This window comes from Psittacula echo (genome assembly GCF_963264785.1).
Source record: "Psittacula echo genome assembly, chromosome: 2".
In the NCBI taxonomy this organism is placed as follows: Eukaryota; Metazoa; Chordata; class Aves; order Psittaciformes; family Psittacidae; genus Psittacula; species Psittacula echo.
The window spans coordinates 46,330,589-46,355,902 of NC_137737.1; the positions used below are offsets into that span (position 1 = coordinate 46,330,589).

A 25,314-nucleotide genomic window follows, 5' to 3' on the forward strand; every position below is an offset into this window, starting at 1 on the left:
AGAATCTGTTTTTTTTTTTTTTTTCTGTTATAGGTAGGCATTGCACCTGACTCTCAAGGGATTTGGAAACTTAAGAGGAAGAAACGGGCATGTAGTAGATGTCTCCACAGTAAAAGATTTTCTTTATCTTCCCAATCGTATTTAATACTAACTGTAGTTAAAAATTTTATAGGAGAAATCCTTGTCTATTCCACATCTGTGTAGTCAACAGTCATTCCCTTTCTAATTAATTGATTAATGTTTATTTTTTATTTAAATATTTACTTGAGTGTGGGTGGTGCTTTGTTAATAATGAGAACTAACTGCTCTTGGTGCGTGTTTGGTCATTCTGGAAAACTCCCATTTGATCCATCTATCTACCCGAGGGAAAGGTATCCTGCTTCAGAAAAGCCAACTGCACAGAACCTGGCTCATTTAGATAGGACTAGGGAAAAAAAATAAAGTTTATGATGTATATAATTCTTCCATGCTTGGTAATTCAGTTTGGTATAGTATTAATTTGACAGAATTAGCAACAGACATTTCTGTATTTTAAAGTGAAAATGAGTTTGTTGGGGAATAAGAACATTTAAGATTAAAGTCAGTAAATTAGAACAAAGATGTGTCTTGTGAAGGAAATAACTTATTTGAAAATGAGCAAAGGCAGATCTGCACATATGCCAAGAATCTGTTTTCAAATTGCTACTGCAGAAATTTCTACTTAAAACAACAAATACAGTAGTGAGTTGGTTTGACAGATGTACATTGAAAACTTTGTGAGAGAATTCCTTGAGAGTAAAGGAAGATTAGAAGGAAAAGTCAGTGTACCATCAGGGTTTGTCAGAGAAATAATACCAAAATGCTTAAGTGAGATGGAACTGCAGGAGCCTGGGTCACTGTATATCAGTATTTCAGAAGATTAAAGCAATAAATAGGATATATGCTAGCATACACAAATTAATTTAGATTATAAAGGAAAATAAATAATAGTAATTCTTCCTTCAGTTTGTTTCCTCTTTTAAGGGTCAATATAGCCCTCAAGTTTTAGATTGGTGTGGGACTCATTTCATTTGACATCAGTGTCATGTTTCTGAAGGTATATCAGCACTGGAATCCAGAGTAGATGCACATGTGCTATGAATGAGAATTTTTCTTTTGGCTTGCTGTCCAAAAGCTTTCATTTGTGCATGTGAGTCCTGTGCTTGCTAGTGCTCTTCTCCCAGGGCAGAAAAGGTGAAATTGTTGCTTCTTACTCTTCATGAAAGAAACTGAAGTTTGAGTGGGGGCTGAATCTGTAACTGCTAAAGTTCTTGGGAGGTGACACTAACACATTTTATAAGCTGTGCTGCCTAACAGCCTGGGCAAAACTGCTTATGTTTGTTTAATGGCACCCGCTTTCTGGATACCAGGTCAAGAAAAGGTCAGTTTATATTGGTTGTATTGAATTTCTTAGAGTAAATCTTAATCTAAATCAGTTACTGTTATTTTTACTGAGGATGTATTTTGATGGGAGAAACTGCTTTCTGAATTTTATCTGTCTCTTCACTTTGTGACCAGTTTTGGTTTATCAAAAGGCCAAACAATCTTGTTGCAGAGAATTACCATGTGGATCAGACACTGAGCTCAAAGTATTTCCTTCAGTGACAACACCTGGAAAAACTGTCCCTTTGACTTTATTCATGTCTCCTTCTTTGTGATATAGATATGATAGATCTGTCCTTTTTCCTAGAAGTACTATCATCTAAAATTGTACAGTGCAAGTGTGCAAACTGTTGGTTTTTGTGAAAGGTTTGTGATGTGGCTGTCAATCACATACCCAAGGAAACACAGTACCAGTGGCTGTTGTGGTTCATGTGTGTACTGAGACTTGGCCTCTGTCCTCATTTTGCTACTTCGGTTCCCCATTGAATCAGGCTCTGGGTTCAGTATTCTTTCCAAAGAACTTCTCAGCCACAAGATCAAAACCCACCTTCTGTCTTGTTGCATGTGTGTGGTGTTTTAATGCCTTTTCCCACATTTTGATGCTGTTTCTACTCTCAGAGGTTGCTAAGAATCTGCAAATAGCAACTGAAGAGGTGTTCAGTCTTAATTATCTTACTCAATCACAGTCTCATTTGACAAGGCTGGGAAGCACCTACTTCTCTATTAAAAACATAGCTCTGAGCTCTGGATATCAGTATAATTTCCAGAGGAATCTGATTCCAGTTCAGATTTGTGAAGCAGAGTCCCTGGTATGGTACAGGAGAAAACGCCTTTTGAACACAGTATTATTCTTAATGCAGAAACATTAAATGAATCTGAGTTTGTTTATTACAGAAGAATTTGAGCACTGACCAAGCTTTGATTTATCAGAGGCAGGAATTTTTTTTTTTTCAGTACCAGGAAAGAAAAGACTGAAATTCTTGTGATTTTCATTCTGTAAGAAAACTGCATCCCTGTGTTCTCCCTTGCTGAAGCCATGCAGCTGTTTGCAGATTTCTTTGTAATAGATAGCTGGGGGATCTGCTTTTACTCTATAGAAAGCTGTATCCAAGACTGCATGGATGTTGTTTTGTTTTTCAAATAGATTTTCACATAGCTCAGGGGAAATGGTCTCTTGAAAAATGTCTTCAACGTCCTAGAGTTGTGGGTGATGAGGAATGTAATAGTCAGCTTCCTCTTAAGGTACAGCTTTGAGTCATAGCTGTGTTCTTCCCCATCTAAATGGAGCAGGGAGCAGAGTTATAAAGAGAAACCTCTAGGTTATCTGAGCAGAGCTGTCTTTTGACTGTGTTAAACAGCCTCAGCTGTTGTGATCTGGAAAAAAGGGATTAAAATAAGTATATTGTGTTGGGTAGGTGTGGGTTTGGGTTCTTTGGGTTTGGTGTTTTTTTTTTTTTTTGTTTGGTTTGGTTGTTGGGTTTTTTTGGGGAGTGGGAGGTGTGATTGTCACTTCCCATGGATTTTTCTGTTTGCAAGAATAATTGTAGCATTTTCTGCCTGCACTGATGCAGTCCTAAGTAATGCAAGCTCTGTTGTGTCTCACTTGGTTCTCCAGGGTTTTCCTTTCCTTATCAAACATAGTTGCTTATGTAGTACCATTATCCTGCAGACATCAGTGTAATAGCTAAATCCAGTGTGATCTTTTTCTGAATGAAGTATCACTTAAAAGAAAACAAAAGGGTCTGCTCAGCTTCTGGTTTGGATTGACTCATTTTGCCCACTTTTCTGTTTAAAATCCACTTGGTGTTCATGTATGTGGGGGTGTACATGACAGAAATGTATTGAATGCTGAGCAGTTCAGCAGCTGATAGAAGTTGCTGCATTTTGATTGTTAGCATTCCTGTATAAAACATTGTCTTATGGGGAGAGGGTTTAATTTGGTTGTTTTTTTTTTTTTTTTTTAAGGCAATATGAGGCTCTTCTGGATGAGGGATAACAACAACTTCATTATTCCAGCAAAAACTATGTTAGTTCTAATATTTGCTTTATTTAAAAACTAAGGAAAATGAAGGCAATTTGATAGTATCTCATGCAGACTGGCAATGGCAGGTAGCAAAAATCAGTTAATTCTTATTCTGTCTCTAATGAATCTTTTCCAGTTCATTTTCTGAGGTTTCTGGGTGTTTTCCTACTTCAGAGGTAGAGCTTTCTTCTTGCAAATTGCTTGGTAGACATAGTTATGAAGCAGAAGCTGTGGATATGCACAAAGTCTCAAAGAGGGTAATAGGAGAGTTGAATGCAGTGTGTAGACTAAGGGAAAAAAACCAACTTCATTGTATTCTCTATGACTTGAATGGAAAAAACAGTGAAGGAAGTGTCTTTGTTATGGTGACTGCTGAGGTTTTTCCTCTCCTTTAATAGCCATATCAGTGGAATCGGTGATTAATACATCTCGTGAATGGAATTATAACTATAAAAATGGCGCAAATCAGAAATCTGGTTACCTAGCCAAGCCATTGTTTTAGTTTTGTGGTTTCAAAGATACAATTTCCAAATGGCCTTGAATGAGGCTTTTAATGGTCTCATTTTCATGATTCCTACACACATGCTGTCCTCCTCCCTCCCTCCCGTCCCCCCCACCAAATGTGGTTGTGCTTATACTAGGTAAAAGCTGCTGAGGAGTTTGACAAAACGAGTTGGGACCATACTGCCTGCCTTTTTCAAAGTAGTTCTCTAAGGATTTAATTCATTTATTTGTTTGTTTTCAGCAAGATATTTATCATGTTTCCAGCTTTCATTAATTCTTACATAAGCAAGAGAACTCCAAACACATTTTTATGTTTTATGCATACTGAAATGTTTGCTTGATGAAACCAGGTTTGAAGAATTAGATTCTCAAAGGTCCTGGTTGTATGAACTAACAGTTTTCAGAACTTTGTCAGATGCCATACAAACAAGAAAACGCTTAAATCCTTACACAACTGCCTCTTTACCAGTGAAGTTGTCACTTGCTTCATATTAATCTTGTTTCCTGTGAAATGACAGCTAAGCACTCGTATCTGTGTCTGATTTCTTTTAGTATGTTTTGAACGTGATGGTCAATTTCAGTTAAAGTTGAAAGATATATCAAAGATCTCTCAAGCTCATGAAAATTAGTGGTTACCAAAGAGGGCATGGACTTGTGGAGTGAAAAGCTACATTGTAAGCTTTGTTAGATACAAGAAAACCTACATGGAATTCTCTCCTGTTAGATTTCAGAGAATTAATTCACTGATTGTAAGTGAAATGAGGTTTCATTAGTTTTATTGCAGACAACTATTTGTATTTTTGGGGGCTGAACATAATTTCCATGGAATACACTGTATTTATTTAAAAGGATAATCTGTTTCTAGAGAAAGTGTATTTCATTAAAAAGCTTAAATACCTTGCAGACCTAAGCTGTTGAGTCTGAAGTTGTTCTCTGCCTGTTCACTAAGCCACCAGTAGTTAACTAAAGGACAGTGGAATGTACCCAGATAAAACACTTGCTGGATGCTGTCCCAGACTTGAACAGTTACTGACAATATTGTGCACTTCAGCTAGGAAAGTACGTTAGAAATAGTCTGGTTTTGAAATACAGTATTTACAATAAAAAATGTTCACTGCCTTTATTGTTGCATTGTAGTATCTTTGAGTAGGGAGTCTGGCGGTAGTTCACTGTTAAATTTGAAATGCTGTTAATTTCTGACCTTTTGGGTTAAATTCAAAGCAAAAAGACGTTTTTCCCAGCTGTTTTAGAGTGACACCTTGTGGAGTGTAAATGTCTACACTTATTTCCAAACTGATTAATCAGCCAAGTGATATTACAGAAGCAAAGTATTTCTTGTATCCTGTGATACAAGGGGAGGGTGATGGGAAGTGAGGTGTTCTGTGGCTATTGAAAACAAAACCTCATTTTTCCTGCTGTTCCTGTATTAATATGTAGTGAGTGATTTATAATTTGATAGCTTTCTAACAGGAAAAAAATCATATTGACAAATTGTCAATATGTTTTGAAATTTAATGGTGTGAATGGAAAAGGAAATAATGCAATTTTAATTCAGGCAAAGGGACATAATAATTTTGGAAATAGAAGAGCGGATACAAAGTGGGAATACAGAAAATAGGAAAAGATAAAGGCACAGTGATGAAGAAAATCCATTCTTCAGGCTGGATAGATTTCACTTTTCTCATTGCTCACTTCTTCATTACAACCATGAATATGTAATATTCTACCCCATAGTCACATATGCAAGGGGCTGGCTGTATGCATAGGTTATACTCAGGACTGTGCAGTGTATTGTCATAGCTCCTGTGAAGTCAGAACAGAGCACCTAAACTGATTTTTCCTCATTCAAGAGAATTAGGCACATACATGAGATGTGATCTCAAGATCTAGAACAAGTGAATTTCCGTATGGTAAGTTAACAGGCCTGTTCTATGAATAATGAAAAGATACACGGTTTCAGAATTAATGTTATTGTAAGATTCATGTAAATATTTATATAATCTAATTAACAGTTAAATTAGTTACTAATACCATGCAATTTCAAGTCATAAATGTAATATTAACTTATTAACTTAAGTAATATTAAATTATTAACTTAAGTCACAGTTTAAAGCTGTTCTTAAAGTTCGTGTTGCAACTGAGATGCTCCTGAGAGGGTCAGTATCCACCTGCATTGTAGCGTATGACTGCAAAGTTTATAAAGTAGATTTGCTGTCCCAGCTTTTCCAGTGCTGGTTTGGCCCATGTTGGACCTGGTTGTATATCTGTTCCCCAGACTGGGGCATTCCTGAGTTTAGAAATGTTATGCTCAAACAACATTTAACATCAGCTCTTGCTGATGGGAAGATCAGTTGGTTTCACAGACAAAGCCCTTCTGTTTCCAGTATGCCTCCCCTTCTCCCCACTTCCTGGAATTAAAAGAAGTAAGTGCTACATTTCTTTAGCCAATATTTTAGACCTGCAAATGCTGAAGTCTTTTGATTGGTCTCCAGCATCTGCCATTAGCGCCCTGGGGATCTGAAATGGATTTTCCCACAGTTGAGCTCTTTTCTTTTACTAACAGCAGAGGTCTCACTGACTGACTTGAGAACATAGGAGGGGAGAGGAGAAACATACCACAATATCTGCAGGCTTCAGGTCAGAGATATCTTGTAGGCACACTTACACCAGATATCCTCAATAAATGCCTTACAATGGAACCTCTGGTCTCTACTGGACATTCACCCAAAAGTCAGTATAAGGGAATTTAAACAGGTTATTCTTGTTTCTGCAAGCATCACTTTCTATCAACTCCTTTGGGTTGGTTTTTTTTTTTTCCAAAGACATCTGTGGGATTGATGGCTTTTGTAGCAGAGTTTGACCCAGCTGCCTCTAGGTAACAGTGTTCAAATCTGAAATTTTCTTTAGAAAGGTTGCCAGCTTCTACCTTGGGAAATGAAACTTGTTACTCTTCTTTGTACACACTTCATGATAAGGGAATGGCTACAGGGGTGTCAAAGAGCTTTCTCAAGTGTACTAAGGTAAAATAAAAGCATATGCTCAAATCTGAAGGTAGGAGAAGCTTCCCCTCAGCAAGAAGAGCACCCCAGTAATAAAATCACCAACACTGTGCTTTAAAGCTTTGTGAAAGACTTTAAATCTGGTCAAAGCTTTTCCTTACCCACTGCTCTGCCCCCTGCAAAGGTTTTGAAAATACAAAATTTCAACTGTACAGCCAGTCTAAAGAGTCTGAAAGAATAACTTTACAGCAGGTTATGTAAAAAGTCTGATTCCAGAATACTGAAACTCTTAAAAAAATAAATCTAGAGCATACATGGCTTTATTAGGCACCACATAATGATTATGTTTAGGAGAGAGGAAAACATGATTAACAGTGTCAACATAAACTTAATTTTTGGTTACGGTACAGGGCAATTTCATTTGTCTGAAATATTCCTGGAAAAATCTTTCATATACAGAAAAAAATTGACTACTTTATAAGAGTTTATGCAATTGCACACGATAAACTGTGTGTAGATCAAACAGAAAATATGACTCTAAAATTAGTGTCCCTTATGAACAGGCAGAATGGTCAAGTATGTAGGTCACATTTTAGAGATTAGTTATCTGGGATCTTGGGCAGATGCCCAGTAAAGTGAAACACATTTAATGGAATTTCTGATATAAAAATAATCCTATTAAAATAAAACATTAACTTTGTGTTAATATAGAAAAGTGGTGTAAGAACACCAGCTTGGTTTTAAAATACGTACTTGATAGGTTAATTTCCTTATCAAATGAATAAAATTTCTTTGTAAGCATAATGACTAAATACATTTTAAATGTGATTAAAGATTATATTCCTGATTAATTCATCTGCTTTGAATCTTTAGCAATGTAATGCAAGATAAAAGGTACTAAAAATCCAGGGAATGTAGCTGGTACACAACCAGGTGACACTTGGTATGTGACATTTAGACCAAATCAGCAGGTTTTGTTTGCTCATGTCAGTCAATAACTGTAGCAGAAAGCCTAGGCCTGGCAGCAGCTTTTCCATGAAAACCAACAGATGCTGCATGAAAGTTGTTGTCATCTCTTTTTATTTTTTCTTCAGTTATTTACGTAAGAAGACACAACAACAACCAAGCAACTAAACAGCAAACATCAAAAAAAAAACAAACCCAAAAAAACTTAACCAACCAGGCCTTCCCCAACAACAGAAGTTGTTGCTTCAAGTCCAAGTCCAAGTCGGTACCTGAGGAAAAATTAAGATGTTTACTGGAACAAATGGGATGGGGAAAAATAGCAGTGCCTACTGTAGGCAGTAGGAGTGGTACAAAATGAGTCTGCTGTGTCTGGTTCTCCTTCAGCGCTCGTGAAGCAGACTCTGTCCAATGATGAGAGAAGCAGAACTGCCTGAAGAACAGAGGGCTTCACATCTGGAACTTGAACTGTGGGTTTACTTGGGCCTTGTGACTGCAGAGGCTCTAAAGGGGGCGAAACCTTAAAAAGCATCCCATGTTGATGGTACTACAATGGGAAATAGTATTACCTTAAAAGCTAGACATTAGGTCATTCAGTAAATTGTTGCTCACCTAGATATCTAGTTCTGAGTATGGTAACTGGATCTCTCAATGTGCATAGGCTCTCTACTCAATACATGACTGCTTACATCAAAATTTGGGAATGTTTATAGGAGGAGACATGGAGAGTCCAAGACTTCTTTCTCTGGACTCTTTGACAAGTTTGTTAATTGTCTGAAGTAGTATTTGTTTTATCTAACAATGGGCATCTAAAATCTAGGTGTTCCTCTGTAGTCTAATTCTTTATTTCAGTAGGATAGCAGGCAGTGTTTCCACAGTGCAGTCTGTAACTCTCTGAGGATGGAATTACTTGGCCCTTGATGAAGTTCCCTTCCTTCCACTGAATGTACAAGCAGTTCAGAGAAGAGCTAGGAAGAGAGAGCTGACTTTACAGTAGCTAAACTTAGTCAAGATACACCCAACACCAAGGTAATAAATTCCTGACCTTTCTAAAGAGAGAGCAACTTTCATCTTGAAGGAAAAAAATGTGAGAGGAACAGCTATGGTAAGGAAGTGGAGATATTTGAATAAAACATGTTGGATTTTGGTCACTTATTTATTGTTGGCAATGGTATGTAAATGAGAATTCAGTGTTACCTGTGAAACAGTCTCACAATAAAAACCCAAAACTCTTCACAAGATATATTTTGTTGTTAGGGAGGAAGGTTTAAAATTGAACATTGTACAAATTGTATACCACAAGGAAGTTCCCCAACCCATGTCTTTAGTCTAACCTAGTTAGCTATTTAGTTTATTTGGATTCCAGATGTCAACTTCAAAAGTTATGTTATTTAGATGAACAATATAAATTAATAATCAGTGCAGATCTGAGAATGTTTGAAGTTATTTTTATCTTCATTTGCAGTACCACTTGTCACTGATGCTGGCAGCTTTAGGACACGTGTGATTACTTCTCTGTGCAGATGGAAACTTAGTTGTTATCCTGTATTTAAGTGTGTGCATTCAGTCTTACTAGTACCTACAAAAGAACTCTTACTTTACAGAGTTATGGATCTGCTTCTGCAGTTCTTCTGTGACCTGTTCCATCTCACCTGGAATCTGGTGGTTGTCTTACGCTCTGCAGTTTCTATCTGTTATCCTCTGCACCTCATAGTTCTGTTTACTTGCACTGATTTGCATTAGTAGGTAGGATAGCAAAGGCTTTTAATTGGTGATGCCTGGCACATATGGAATACAGAAATATAGAGCAGTTGTTAAAATAAGACTGTTCCAGAAGTTTTCCGTAGAAGTGGATGTCATTTTGGTTCATACAGTTAAATTACGTAATAGGGTTCCAACACATGAGCAGTAACTATAGGACTCTAGGATACTCAGTAAGATCACAGTGGAAGTAACCGTGGTATAAAGAGTTACAAAACTGAGCTCCTTGGTTGCCAAAGAGAAATGAGTTTGTACATTCCTCCCTCAGAAAATCCCACAGGCACTGAGTTAGTCTCTACTGGCACCCCATCAGAACCTCAGTACTTTCTTCAGCAGTTTTTCCCTTTGTTATGTAGAAGAAATTGGTCAGTGATGAAGGCAGCTGCCTCCTGCTATGGCTTGCTAAAAATACTTGTTTTGTGGTGGAATAATGTTTCAACCTTTTTCTTTTAACAAAGCCCAGAGTCAAAACAAACAAACACATATAAGAAGCCCCAAACGGAGCATACACTGCCAGTGAAAGCTTCTGATGTGACAGCCCAGAAGTATGAGATCCCAGAATGACTGTAACATTGAACTTCCCTGTGACATCTTCCATTGGCCTCTTTTGACCTGAAGAGACCAATGGATGTGATGTTTCTGTGCTGCTGTACTGGACAGAATGGAACTCCAGTGTGAACTCAAGGCAAAGGGACTATGACCTGTGGATGAGCCTATGCAGCAGCAGCACACCACAAAGTGTCTGTGACTGTGGGTAAGGCCATACCAGAGCAGGTATATCTCAAAGCACCTGTGACTGTGATTATGTCTGTGCCGCAGCAGGCATACTTCTGAAGGGATTGTGGCACAAGGGTAAGACCACGCTGGAGAAGGTGTGCTTGAAGTATCTGTGGCTGTGGATAAGTCCATTCTGCAGCAGCCCTGAAGCATCAGTGCCTGCCCATGGGGTTGTGCTGGAGCACTTCAAAGCATGTGGCCACGGATAAGTCTACAACAGAGCAGGTACACCCTAAGAGACTGCAGTGTGTGGATAAATCCAAGCTGGACCAGGAGAAAGGGGGAGGGGTTCACTGCAATTTTAAACCCTATAATCTGGCCCAGAGAGAGCAGGGGTGGAGGTTGCAATGGAAATGCCTTTAAATTGTTGTAACGTGGGATCTGAGTTGCATGTTATAGGAATTATTATACCAGGAACCACCTGAGCCAGTGAAGACAAACCTTACGGAAGCAGTAGAAGTGCAGCAGTGACCTGACTTAAGCTGGTTTTGGTGCCCAGTAACTCCATGCAACACACAACCTCTCCTGTCCTAAATGACCATCACAACAGGTGGAGTCCTAAGTCTTGGACTAAATGAACTCGATGGACAATTGGTCAGTTGCTGAGGTGAGCAGCTCGAGAGAGGACGCCTTCAACACCAGAGCAGGAAGAAGCTCAGCGTCCAGGAGCCCCAACTCAGAGCGGCCAGAGCCACCGAGGGAGCCTCAGGTCCTCGGCAGGACTTGCCCAGGAGCCGGCAGCTCAGCTGACGCGAGCAGCTGACTCACAGGGGGCGGGGCCAGGAGGAGCGGCACCAGCCCTGACTGGGTAAAAACCTGCCCCAGGGAGTACGCGGGTCGAGGCAGTTTGCGCAGCAGTTCGAGCGGGCAGGCGAGCACTCTCCGTATGACCGGGGCCCGGTCTGGGAGCTCTGCTCTGGCTGCCCCGGCGGTGGCCAGTGTAGGCACCCAGACAGAGCCGATGAGAGGGGAGGCTGCAGTGCAGAGCTCGGAGTGTAGAGAGTGTCTGCAGCGGTCTCGTGAGGGAACGGTGCCCAATGGGCAGGGCTGCACTCGGTGCTCCCTGGTGGAGGTCCTCCTGCAGCAGGTGGCTGAGCTGCGGGACGCTGTCAATAGCCTGAAAGATGTCAGGGAAGCTGAGAGGAAGCAGGGATGTTTGCTCTGGGCCCAAACTGTGCAGAGGCCTCAAGCGTCCCCTGTAGCTCATGGAGGAGAGAAGGAGGCCGTTAACCCAGGAAGCTGGGAGATAGTAACAAAAAAAAAAAAAAAAAAAAAAAAAAGGAGGAAGAGGACAATTAAAATCAAGAGGCTTCCTCCTAAATCTGTTGTCCCCACCCAGAACCGCTTTGCTGTCCTGCAGGGGGCTGATGAGGAAACGCGCTCGCACCAGAAACAACGGGCTGATGCACTGACAAAGAAGATCTCTCCTGGTGCTGCCAGGAAAAAGCGGTGGGTTATAACAATGGAGGACTCTACTTTGAAAGGGACAGAGGCACTCATCTGTCGGCCTGACCCGGTCTCAAGGGAGGTGTGTTGCCTACCAGGGGCATGGATCAGGGATGTTGCAGAGAGGCTGCCTGCTCTAGTAAGTCCCACTGACTATTACCCCCTTCTAGTGATCCATGTGGGTGCTAGTGATATAGATAGCAGTAGCCTGGAGAACATAAAGAAGGACTACAGAGCCCTGGGAGATGTGGTTAGGGGCTCTGGAGCTCAGATTGTCTTTTCGTCAATTCTCCAGGATACAGGGGAGGACCTTAAAAAAGCTAGGAGGATTGGCCAGGTTAATAAATGGTTAGAAGGGTGGTGTCATAGTCAGGGGTTTGGGTGTCTTGAACACGGGACCCCAGTTTGTAGGCCAAGTCTACTGGGGGCTGGTGGAGCTGATCTGACAATGAAGGGGAAGAGCGGTTTTGGCAGGAGGCTTGCCAGATTGGTCAAGGATGCTTTAAACTTGATGTGTTGGGTGAGGGGGGCATCATTCCGTCCCAACACTCCCAGTCAGTTGCCAGCACCTATAATAAATGCTTGGAGCAATGCAGAGATATTCCAGCCGCTCCAGCCAATGAGCTGGCTTCATTTGGAGCTTGGCTCAGATGCCTCTATACAAATGCCCATAGCATGGGGAACAAACAAGAGGAATTAGAGATGTGTGCACGTCTACAGAGGTATGATATAAATAGGCGTGACAGAAATATGGTGGGATGGCTCCTAAGACTGGAGTGTTGGAATGGAAGGTTACAGGCTCTTTAGAAAAGACAGGCCTGGTAGGTGAGGATCGGGAGTTGCTATTTATGTTAGGGATAGGCTGGAGAGTATGGAACTCTGTCTGGGAACGGGTGAGCAGTCGACAGAGAGTTTGTGAGTCAGGGTTAAAGGGAGAACAGCGATGGGGGACATCACTGTGGGGATCTGTTACAGACCAGCTGATCAAGAGGAATCTCTGTATGAAGCACTCTATAGACAGACAGGAAAAGCCTCTCACTCACAGGCTCTTGTCCTCATGGGAGACTTCAACCACCCTGACATCTGTTGGAGAGACGGTACGGCCCGGCACAAGCAATCCAGGAGGTTCCTTGATTGTGTGGAAGACAACTTCCTTCTGCAAGTAATAGAGGAACCGACAAGGAGAGGTGCCATGCTTGACCTCATGCTCACCAACAAGGAAGGGCTCGTTGGAATTGGCTGGATGGTCGTACGCAAAGAGTTGTAGTCAACAGCTCTATGCCCAGCTGGAGACCGGTAATGAGTGGTGTCCCTCAGGGATCGGTGTTGGAACCGGTCTTGTTCAACATCTTTGTCGTTGACATGGACAGTGGGATTGAGTGCACCCTCAGCAAGTTTGCCAATGACACCAAGCTGTGTGGTTCGGTTGATACGCCGGAGGGAAGGGATGCCATCCAGAGGGACCTCGACACACTTGTGAGGTGGGCTGATGCCAACCTCATGAAGTTTAACCATGACAAGTGCAAGGTCCTACACCTGGGTCAGGGCAATCCCAGGCACAGCTACAGGTTGGGCAGAGAAGAGATTCAGAGCAGCCCTGCAGAGAAGGACTTGGGGGTATTGGTTGATGAGAAAATCAACATGAGCCGGCTTCAGTGTGCGCTCACAGCCCAGAAAGCCAACCGTATCCTGGGCTGCATCAAGAGGAGTGTGACCAGCAGGTCGAAGGAGGTGATCCTGCCCCTCTACTCTGCTCTCGTGAGACCTCACTTGGAGTATTGTGTGCAGTTCTGGTGTCCTCAACATAAAAAGGACATGGAACTGTTGGAACAAGTCCAGAGGAGGGCCACGAGGATGATCAGGGGACTGGAGCACCTCCCGTATGGAGACAGGCTGAGAAAGTTGGGGCTGTTCAGCCTGGAGAAGAGCAGGCTGCGTGGAGACCTCATGGCAGCCTTCTAGTATCTGAAGGTGGGCTATAGGGATGCTGTGGATGGACTCTTCATCAGGGACTGTAGTGACAGGACAAGGGGTAATGGGTTAAAACTTAAACAGGGGAAGTTTAGATTGGATATAAGGAAGAAATTCTTTACTGTGAGGGTGGTGAGGCACTGGTACACGTTGCCCAGGGAGATTGTGAATGCTCCATCCCTGACGGTGTTCAAGGCCAGGTTGGACAAAGCCTTGGGTGCCATGGTTTAGTGTGAGATGTCCCTGCCCATGGCAGGGGGGATGGAACTAGATGATCTTAAGGTCCTTTCCAACCCTAAATATTCTATAGTTCTATGATTCTATGACATTTTACAGGGCTGATACATAGACTAAGGGAATGATATCTGTGTATTATATCAAAGGATGGGACGCAGAGTGGTGGTTAATGAAGATGTATTGGATAGTGTGGGACCTGAGCATGATGTAAATGGTATGGAATAAGGGGTAGAGAGTGTGCTGGTTTTGGTCAGGATAGAATTAATTTTTTCCAGATGCTATGTTTTGGGTTTGTGCTGAACACAGTGTTAATACTGAGATGTTTTCATTACTGCTGAACAGCAATTACACAGCATCAAGGCCTTTTCTGCCTCTCACAGCACACCATCAGTGAGCAGGCTAGGGGTGCACAAGAAGCTGGATGGGACACTGCCAGGACAGCTGACTGCAACTGACCCAAGGGATATTCCAGACCATATGTTGTTATGGTCAGTATATAAAGTTGTGGGGAGAAGAAGGAAAGAGGCGGGGGGAAACATTCTCTTCTTTCATGTGGAATTCAGGAAACTTGGAGACAACTATAAGGAAGCTAAAATTTAATTCTTCCAGGCTTCACTCTTCTACAGGTGTGTGAAAGTTATTCTTCTAGGACTTCCATGCCAATGGTTCTCATAAAAATACTATTGCATAATCTCAAAGGTGTTAGTGAGAACTCAGACAGCTTTGCCTTTGTAGGCCCTTCCTCAAAGGGTAAATCACCTCAAATCGATTATAATTGGTTACTGCCTGATGTTTTTGTTAGGTTTTGTGTAGGGAGCAGCCAAATAATATCCTCAGCCTTCTCTATTGCATCACCTCCTCCAGCACTGAAGAAGATTGCTAGAAGTCAGGACTAGCATGACATCAATTTGAAAAGTAGAATCCCATAGCTTGTAACTTTGCATGTCTAAGCAGTAGTAAGCTGGAGTGGGTGGGTGATTGTGCAGTAGCTGTTAGTATTTTCTTCCTGAGAAGTGGCATCAGAAGAGGTTAAGTTTCACTTGGTTACACAAGCTTCTCATTTCCAGCTGAACTTTGTCTTGCAAAAATACGTAACACCTTCTCTGACAGAACATTGTGATTCTAATTTTCCTTCCTTTTCAAAATGACACAAGCAGAGATCCAGCAACTCTGCTTGTGAAATGAAATAATTCAGAATTATGATTTCCAGCATGACGGATAGAGATAATAGGATTAATAAGCCAGTGCCTGTTTCAGTAGCTATATTGTATATTTCTGATTCTTAGTCTGTGCTCAGCAAGGCTGTCTGATGTTCCATGTTCTTGCAGTGGAAGCAAATGATCTAACCAATATAGAGAGAACAGCACAGTGGAAGATTTCACGTAAACATCTGAAGGTACAGTTGTCTGGCAGTAGTCAAATTCACTTGATTAAAAATACTGTTCTGCTTTTATTTCAGCTTCTTAGAAAAAAAACGTTGAAATGTCCTGCAAAAGGAAGAGGCAGTGTAGGAGCAATAATAAAGAGAGAGGGTTGTTGAGAATACATGCGTTCTCACAACTGATTCCCAAGTTTAGGCTGCTGTCTCAGTCACTTAAGCCTCTTGAGTGAAACCATGACCCAGAAAAACAGTCCTGTCTTTCCCCAGTCACATATTTCCACTGCTTCTCTTCAGCTAGTAATAACGTCAGCTCAACTACATGGTAAAGTGGGTTAGTAACTGGCTGGAAACTTTTTTGGCTGACTTAATTTAAATCAGAACAGGTTCTTGATGTAGCTTCTACACAGCCACACAAATAATAACATTGGTAGAGGGGAACTGATGTGATGGTGCATACAGGAGATCAGGACAGCTGGATTTGTAACAGTGACCACTTAGAGATTAGAGTGAGTTTCAGATATCATATACTGGCTTTTAGGGGAGATGAGTACAAAAGTTAAGAAACTGCAGCTGTTGGGATTCCCTCTGTGACTGCATCAGTTTTTAGTGATGCATTGTGCTATAGGGCCCCTGGCACATTTACTGACATCTGCAGATTTGTATACTAAGCTTAAGCACATATTAAAGCAGGATATCTGGGGGAGTGAGCACTTGCAGTGCAACACTTAACTCGGTGGTTGTGTTGCTGTTCCTTCCCTTCCAGTTGCTTCTAGGGAGTTTTCTTCTGCAGAGCTGCTTTTGGGTTTGGGTTGGGTTTTTTTTCTTTCTATTTTTAAACTCTTGTCACTGGGATTGTGCATGATTAAGGGACCTGATCAAACTCAAAGAGTCTGTGAGCCCTAACAATCTAGATGAATGATAGTAAATGCAATTTGCATTACTTTCATATATATTTTTTTCCTCCATTTCTTGGCTACGCTGTGGTCAGCAGTGTGACTTACCTTGAACCTAAACACTTTGTCAACATGTATATGATGAGAAGTATTAGCCACCACGAGGACACATTTTAGCTATGTAGGCAGGCCCGCACCAGCTGGGTGGGGTCTCTCAGTCGGAACAACTGTGAAAATTATGAAACCAGTTAACAGACTCAGACAAAATGGTGTATCATCATTATGGATAAATCACTGTATTTACACAGTGAAATGTAGCTTTAGCAATCTTACTGTGTGCAAAGACAATGAGAGTTGAGGTTAGAGACTCTGTATAACTTGAATACATAAATAAAGTCCAAAGATTAGATTTCATTGGCTTCAAAGCTTTAAGGGACAACTACAAACATCTAATCTGACTTGCCTAAGCAGTCCAAAGAACAAATTTTGCTTTGTAATCTTGAACCAAATTTTGCAATTCATGTAATTCACTCACTGCTCAAAATGATTTTAATTCAGAGATTGGAGAAGCAAAAGCATGGTGGTTTTTTTGGTTTTCTTTTTTTTTTTTTTTTTTTTTTTAACTGTGCTTTTGCTATTTATTGGAAAGCTCTTATTGATATTTTAAATTTTTTTATAATAAAATTTGAAGAATATGTGCATATACCTATTGACAAATATTCTGTCCTGTGTTATACAAGATACCTTTCTGGTTTTCAAAATTAATTTGAAGAGACCATCTTCTCAGTTTGGAACCAAGCATATCTAGGAGGGCTGCAATTTATAGTCATATGTTTTAATATGCTTTTATGTTGTTTCCTAGAACTTAATTGTTTAAGTATGTGACAGTTCCACGTTCCTGGAATGTAAAAATCTGGTGTCTCTAAACCCTTTCTAGTTTAGCAGCTTTAACAGAAGGGACACTCATCGCCAAATTAGTTAGTGCTTTTAAAGTGTCACACTCAGGAGCACAACAAAAAATGCTACAGTAAACCTTATGATGCAGTGAATTTGGCCTAAGGAAATACCTGTTTTAATGCACAGATCTTTATTTCCTTGTTGTGGTTTAATGACAGCTGGCAACTCAATACCAGGCAGTTGCTTCCTTATCACACATTCTCCCTGGTGGGATGGGGAGGAAAGCTGAGAACTGGAGAAATAGTAAAACCTGTAGGTCGGGATAAGAACAGTTTAAGAACTGGGGAGGGGAAAAAAAAAGAAAGAAAACAAAAGAAAAAAATTGCAATGGAAAGGGACAACTAAAAGCGAGAGAGACATATAAACCCAATAATGACAAGTCAGGCACAATACAATTGCTCACCACCCACCGACCGATACCCAATCCAACCTGAGCAGCGATCGATCCCTTCCAGGTGACTCCCCCCAGTTTATATACTGGGCATGATGTGCTGTTGTATGGAATACCTCTTTGGCTAGTTTGGGTCAGGTGTCCTGTCTCTGCTTCCTCCAGGCTTCTTGTGCCTCTCCTCACTTGCAGAGCATGAGAGTAAACATTACTTAGCAACAACTGAAACATCAGTGTGTTATCAGCGTTGTTCTCAGATTGAAGCAAAAACACAGCACTGAAACAGCTGCTAGAAAGAAAATCAACTCTATCCAAGTTGAAACCAGGACACTCTTGTAAGATTCCCCAAGGGGTTTTTTATGAGTGACAGAGGTCTATCTAAAACTGTGGTAAGCATTACCTGAAGAGTTCCAGCAGTGAAGGGCAGCATTAACATGGAAGGAAAAACTGCAGGCTAGATCTTATTTTGAGACAGAAATGTCTTCATTAATTATATTCTCTTTAATTTGAAGTATAATTCAAATTGACTAGATTCTTCCCACTGTTAGTCAGCAGTTTTCTACAGAAGTTGCTGTGCTGAGCTCCCTGTGTAACCACACATCAGTAAATGCAATGGCAGATCACAAGGTCGCCTGGCTGGCTAGCTGGTAAAATTCCAGGCCTGCCACCAGGACTGCAGAACAGTTACAATATATAATAATTCCCTCACTGAGAGTTTAAAAACTATTCCCTGATCTTTATTTTTATTTAAAAGTAGCCTTAAATGGTACTTTTTGCCTTTTGATTATCTAGAATAATCACACAATAGTATTAATGTATTTTTATTACTTCTACTTCTTGGTTTTATTTTCATGTTTGCTAGGGCACCATGTTTTTTATTTTACCATATGGTCCTATTTCTTTATCTGCTTTAGTTCTTGCGACTTTTAACTGTGTGAAATGGATTAACAGACATCCAGTGGGAAGTGTTTGTAGGTCAGTGACTAATTTTCCCAGGCTCATTTTGCAGACACTGGTGATTTATACCAACTCTATTTATAGAGGAAAGATGACTTTTTTAACCTATGAACTTCCTATCCTCACGTTGGCATTTCTTCTATCAACTGATGTATCTGCTTGTTGAGTGATGATGACAGCAAAGTTAATAAGCTACACAAGTGGCAAAATACATTATAACATACAAGAATATGTTTCACATTTAATGACAGGCACTGTCTGCATGGAGCAATGTTAGCGTGTGCCTCAGAAGTACCACAACAGGATAGTGTATCTACAATTGCAAAGTATTTTATTTATTTAGTCCCCTTTCCTGTAACAGCTTGCTGGTTTAGGGGTTTTAGTCTTAAAAGTACCGTTTCATATAGAGATGATGATATTCCCATTTCACTGAAAGGTGTCTGAGAAACAGGGGTGAAGGGGTTTTCAGAAGTCTGGCACAGTCTGCGGTGGAGCAGAAAACTGTATTTGGGTTCCTGACTCTGTGCAAATCTGTGGGTGTTATTCTCAAAAATAAAGCAAGCAGCACTACTATCTCTGGGATTACTGAGTTTGAAATATAGTAAACGAATAAGCAGTAAGAGTTTCAGCCTTCCTGTCGTATCACTTACAGTGTGTCTGACTGAAGGCTCGCTGATAGTAACTGAAGTAAGAGAAAGGGAGCTTCACCTGGTTTGAAGGAAAAAGCTTTCTTTTCCTTTTTTTTCCCAAAGTAACAGAAACTGATTCTAATGATTATGCCAGCTTTTGCTGTGTTTGAGAGGAATTTGTTTAGATGTTCATATATACATGGGAGCTTGAATTTAATTCTGCAGGAGTGCTTATGTCCTGGGTACTTTTTCCATTGAGAGGGAAAGGACTTTGGAAATCATCCAAAGAGGTTAATGTTTTTATTACTTCTGCACGCCAGCCTTTTTACTCAAAGGACACTGATACCAATGCCCATTGACAGTGGACAGAATTCAAACAGAAAATAAAGAAAAACTTTTGGCCCATTTAGGTGCATAGTTTTCAATCTTGCTTTATTTTTCAAAGGAAAGGGTAGTGCCTGACACCACACAGGACCTGAGACAGTGCAACAAAATCTTTAAGTATGCACTCAAAATTATATATATGTATCTGCTGTTCACTGTTAAGTGCATTAATTACTTTTTGGTTCTTTACCTCTAAAACCTGTATTTCCATTTTCTGTATTTTCCAGGCAGGTACACAGGGCATTTGTCTTGAGAAGGGTAATTTTTGGCCTCTCTGCAATTCTAAATTAGTTCCTACAGGTATTTACAATCATGGTACTTTGCTAAAAATCAACAAGGTGCATGCCTGAACGCTTCTGTTGAAATCCTGGACACTTCAAGAGCTTTAATTTTCATATTGAGAATTTCCTTACTTTTTCTTTTCACCTTTTGATTTGAAATTTAACTGAGGAAAGTCTATTTTCACTCAATATAGATGTTATTCCATAGCAGAACTTTACTCTGAGAATGCATTTCATAGGAACAGTTCTTGAGATGAGTCTCTACAGTTCCCCGTCTCTGAAACCTTTAACTTTTCTTCAAATCTGTTCTTTTAAGAAAGCCCTCCATTAATTTAGTTAGAAAGGCTGGTCTTTTAGGGACCTGTAGGCTAAAGTAATAAACTTCCCTGATGCTCTTCTTCATATGGATGGCTCAGCCTCAGAAATGAATGTACAGACACATGCTCTTCTGGTGAACTGTGTTTCTGGATACTTGAATCCCTTGCACATTAACCTGTATTAGCTCGTATTACAGGACTTGGTGAGTTCATACTACACATAAACGTTTCAAACTGTGAGCTGCCTTGACTGATACTCAAAATTGCTAGGTATTAAGAGATGGGTAAAAGTGTGTGGGGCATTATTTTCTTAAGATTAATTTGAGAAAAAACAGTTCTGTCTGAACATGCCATCCCAAATTGCTGGTCCTGGTTCAGATCTCATTCTTATGTGTAAATTAGGAGTAGCTTCATTGAAACTAAACAAGTTATATTTGCCTAGACTTGTATGAAATCAGAACAGATTAACAGTTATCTCTTTAGAGAATGGGGTCTTTCACAAGTCTTTAGTCTTTCACGACTAAAACACAGTACTCCGTATAGACTCTCTAGCTGGCTAAGTGCTCTGTGGCAGCACTGCCTGTCCTTATGCATTATTTTGCTTTGTTTAGTTAGGCTTTGCTCTACAAGGGGTTTTATTGTTCAAGAGAGGTCTCTCCCACCCCTGCTTGTAGTCATCAAGCCATAGTATTGGGTAATTATTGTTCTTTATGTGCCAAGATCTCAGACCAAGAAAAGGCAGCCAATCCTGATATAGGAAGACACACACTGGCACAAAAAAACCTAACTAGGGAGACAATAAAGAGAGAAAAACACAGAGAGACTGTATGGGATTGTGCTCTCTCTGCTTACAAGAGTAGTATCAGGGGCGATGTTTTTTTTTCCCAGTAGCTTTCCAACACAGTTACTCCATTTACTGATGAATTAAGAGTATGTGAAACTGTGCCAAAGCTAATCCAATCAAATTCCACCCAGCTGGTTAAATCCAATTGCCTGTGTTTTCCTCCACAATGCAGGAGCATCTATGGGACAATCTGCTAAACCGACTTCTCCCCTCCTAGTTCTCATTGCAGATCTGTGCTTTATGGGTCATCTTCCCTCATATCCATAACACATATCCAGTGGCTGCTTCTGAGGGCAGATCTAATCTTGTTCCATCCCTGAAGAAACAGTAATTAAAAAAAAAGAACAGATTTTTATGTATGTTTTAATATTCCAGCATAGTTGTTCTTGAAGTGCTTCACCTAGAGCAATGAAATTTTTCCCTAGTTGAGGGGAAACTGCCTCTTTCTGCAGTGATTTCAAGCTGGTGAATAATATGGAAATAATAACAGTTATAATACTATAATATACACTTATCTGGAATATGTATGTTTACAGAAGTATTCTAACACTTGCTGTAGGATAGGATCCTGTATTTGTCAGGCACTTCAGAGCAGGACCCTGACTTTTACTGCCTAGAATAGTATCTCTTCATCGGCTAGCATGAGATTGATATCCTAATTTATGGACTGAAGTTGAATACATGAACTGGGTAGCCCAAATTTCTTCCTTTATCTTCAGAAAAGATCCTGATCTACTGTTTACACATTTCTCTCTGATTCAAGTAAGATATTTGATTTCTGAGAAGCAAGAGTGCTGTTCACCGAAGGACTAGCTTCAGGGATACCATTTGAGTATTTTTAAGCTGGGTAACACTAAGCAGTAACTGCTTCATCTTACATACATCCTGTTAGATCTTGATGTCTTTCCTTTGAAGAGTTGCTTCCGCTATCAAGTACCACAGAAACCTCCAAATATTGCTGATGACAGTGCAAGGGTTGGGGCAGTCACAGAAAGGGCTTCAGGCAACTTGTGACAAGGCTGAAAGGACGGGTTTTGTCCAGCACTGGATTTCTTCCTCCAAGAAAGAGGAGACTGCCTTCATCCTAGAAGAATCAGGACTGTAAGCAGAGAAAATTTGCCACAGGAGCACTCCATTCAACTCCATAACGGGTGGGAATCTGAGACATGATCCAGGAATGAATCCTCTTAAGGAGCACAGTGAAAAGCTTTGCCATAGGGGTTGGGTGAGGATGAAGTATGATGCATTCTGAACTTGCCTTGAGGAATAAATATTTTACTGCTCCTGAATTTAGGCTTGTAACAATAAACATAAGTAATAACAAATATAATTACCAGAAGGATAATAATTAACATTCCTCAGGTGTGTTTATCACTGTGGTTTTGGTTGATTTGGAATTTAATATTACAATCAAAAGAAATTTAGCTACTAGAACCAACAGAGTGTAGGTTATGATTCAGCTGACCAGCCAGATCACTTTTGACATACGAATGTTCATTTTCAGCTTTTGCCTAAATGCCATACAATGATTAGCTCTGTGATAAATTTGACAATATGGCAATTCAGAGTGAATGCACGCCCAAATCGCTAGTAGGACTCTTCTGAAACATTAGGTGGCGGTGTGGGGAAGGTATGACAAATGTCTCAGCCTGAATTTTGAAGAAGAGTAAAATGAAAAGATCTGGTTGTCACCATTTACCTTAAGCATTAAAAAAACATCCCAAACCCCACCAAAACAAGCCCCTGTGCTTCCTATATCATTTGCTTTGCAAACAGAAAGTAGTTTTGGATTAAACGATATTTATAATTTTTATCTATTCCAAATAGATATAAACTTTATCTAAGCAAAACCGTGACCTGGTTTCAAATGCATTTTTCAACAATGTTGCAGGAAGATTTCGAGCACAAAATTTAATGGGCCATATCATTAATATTTAACCAATGAACACTCATTGTCTTCTGTATAGTGGAGATGCTTCACATTTAAAACTATCCTTGTGCAAGAATAAGTCCTTCGTAAACAGGTACCAATCTTGAAAGCCTTGGCCTTAGTTTAAGGAGCTTTGTGGTGTTCCTCAGCTGATGCATGATGTTGCTCAGGCGGGCAAACTCATTAAAATACATACTCTTACACTGCAAGAGCAGAATGGTCTCTAATCAAAGACATACATGACATCTAAGCATGTCAGTAAGGTGGAGCAAACTTCTCTTGCTTTACTGTACTAATATTTATCCAATAATACAATTACATTTGCATCATGCACTTGATATAGCTGAAGTAACCAGATTTGAAAACAAAATGTGCTTTTCTGACATACATTTCACCTATGTACTTTTCTCAGCTCTTAGATACCAGCAGGAGACCATTATCCTAGAGCAGTGTTCCTTTTCTTTGACTTTATGTTTAAATATGTATTGTAGTACCTTTGTCATTCTAATGTACTTCAGCAAGCTTTTAGGCTGAAAGGAGGAGGAATAAAGGTGTATGAAAAATTCAGAGCAAAAGACTGCAAGTAAGAAAATAGGTAGCTACATAGTGATTATATGGTCACAACTGATGATCATAAGTTTTAAACACTTTATGTTTAAAAACTCTTTAAATGTTTCAATTTAAAATGAAATTTACTTTTAGAATTAGTTTTAAATATAGACTGAAGTTTAAATAACTCCTTTTTAATAAAGAAAACATGTATTTTTAAGCTCTGCTGCTTTACTTGGAGGAGCAGATTTCGCAATTAACCATCTCCATAATTTCGTTGTTGCCTGTTCCATTTCGAAGCTTATGAAAATTGTGGAATAAGTATAAATTGCAAGATTTTACTAAGGATCTGCTACAATAGGTTTAAAGCTGTTAAAAAATTTCTAAATAGTTGAGAGCTAAGATATGTTTGCTGTATGCCCCAAAAATATAATGGGATTTGTACAGCAGGGCAAGGCAACACATAAGATTACCCAAGCGTGTACTTAAAACACAATGGCATTGGCACCCTAAAAGCAGTCATGTTAGGGGGGTACGGGTCAGAAAGGCCATAAATGGGTAAGTGTTCCTGATTTGTACAGTAAGGTAGGATTTAACAGGGCAGGTCAGAGAGCCATGGCAGGCACGCAAACAGGTAATTCTTCCAGAGAGGCCTCTTTAGCTCTGTTGAGGTCCTCCTATGAGATGTGTTAAGTTAGGCATGTCAGTACCATTTTATTTTTCTATTGTATGTATACGAAGATGATTTGATTCTTACAAAATTGTGTTTGAAATGTTCTGAGAGCTGCTTATGCCCATCTGATACTTAATCAGCCCTGCTGGGAAGAGGACAGTTGATGCCCAGGGCCGGTCTGAGCAGAAGAGTGGGCTGCAAGCAGGCTCTGCTTGAAGGGATGAGCCTGAAGTACCCTTCAACAAGCAATGACCTCCATGGTGGGGGAAAGCACTTAGCTGTGACATCCTACAAGATAACATAGCTAAACCAGAGGACCATCAAATATTTAATTTCCTTTGGTTTGGATGCAAACTACTGAACACAATAAGGATGCTAAATCTATTCTTACCTTGAGTTACTCAAACAAAGAGAGACAATGGAACCCAAACTGCTGCTGTCTGTGCTTGGGAAGGGTCTGTGTTGCAAAATTAAGTACAGCAAACAGAATCACAGAATGGTTTGTGTTGGAAGAGACCTTAAAGCTCATTCAGTTCTGACCCACTACCAGAGGCAGGGACACCTTCCTCTAGACCAGGTTGCTCAAAGCCCCATTCAACCTGGCCTTGAACACTGCCAGGGATGGGGCAGCCACAGCTCCTCTGAGCAACCTGTGCCAGTGTCTCAAAATAGTTTTAAAAAACCCCAACATTCTTTTTCTTTCTTGTGTGTTCGTACTCTGGCACTAAAGCACATTTGCATCAAATAAACAAAGTGTAAAGATATTTGAAAATTAATTTTTTTTTCTCTGCAATGTGTGATCTGAAAGAAATGCAGGATGAAAACTTGGAAGTCTTTCGTGGGATCATCTGACTTGAGCGGACCTTAGGAAAACATATGGTATCATGAGATGTCTGGTAGAATAATGAGTAATGGTTCCCCAGAAACAGGGCTGTAAGTCAAAGCAGTTTTTATAAACACGCAAGTGTGGTTTTCTGTTATCAAGTTATCAGTGTATCCATCCAACCTCCATGACTCAGACCTCCAGCAGTCATGAGATTTAGCATAAT

The 25,314-nt window shown here is 40.2% G+C and overlaps 1 protein-coding gene across 8 annotated transcripts in view; it reads left to right on the forward strand.

Annotated features, from left to right (window-relative positions):
- CREM (cAMP responsive element modulator) overlaps window positions 1-24,980 on the forward strand; it is a 61,262-nt gene extending 36,282 nt beyond the window's left edge. For 2 of the 8 annotated variants that reach the window (XM_080611348.1, XM_080611360.1), the window contains exon 2: window positions 34-24,980. In XM_080611348.1, coding sequence (XP_080467474.1) covers window positions 11,315-12,574 — 1,260 coding nt within the window. In that variant the 5' untranslated portion in view covers window positions 34-11,314 and the 3' untranslated portion in view covers window positions 12,575-24,980. The remainder of the gene's footprint in view (window positions 1-33) is intronic. The other 6 variants (XR_013956293.1, XR_013956294.1, XR_013956295.1 and 3 more) reach the window with 6 other exon arrangements.
- Window positions 24,981-25,314: the final 334 nt, after the last annotated feature.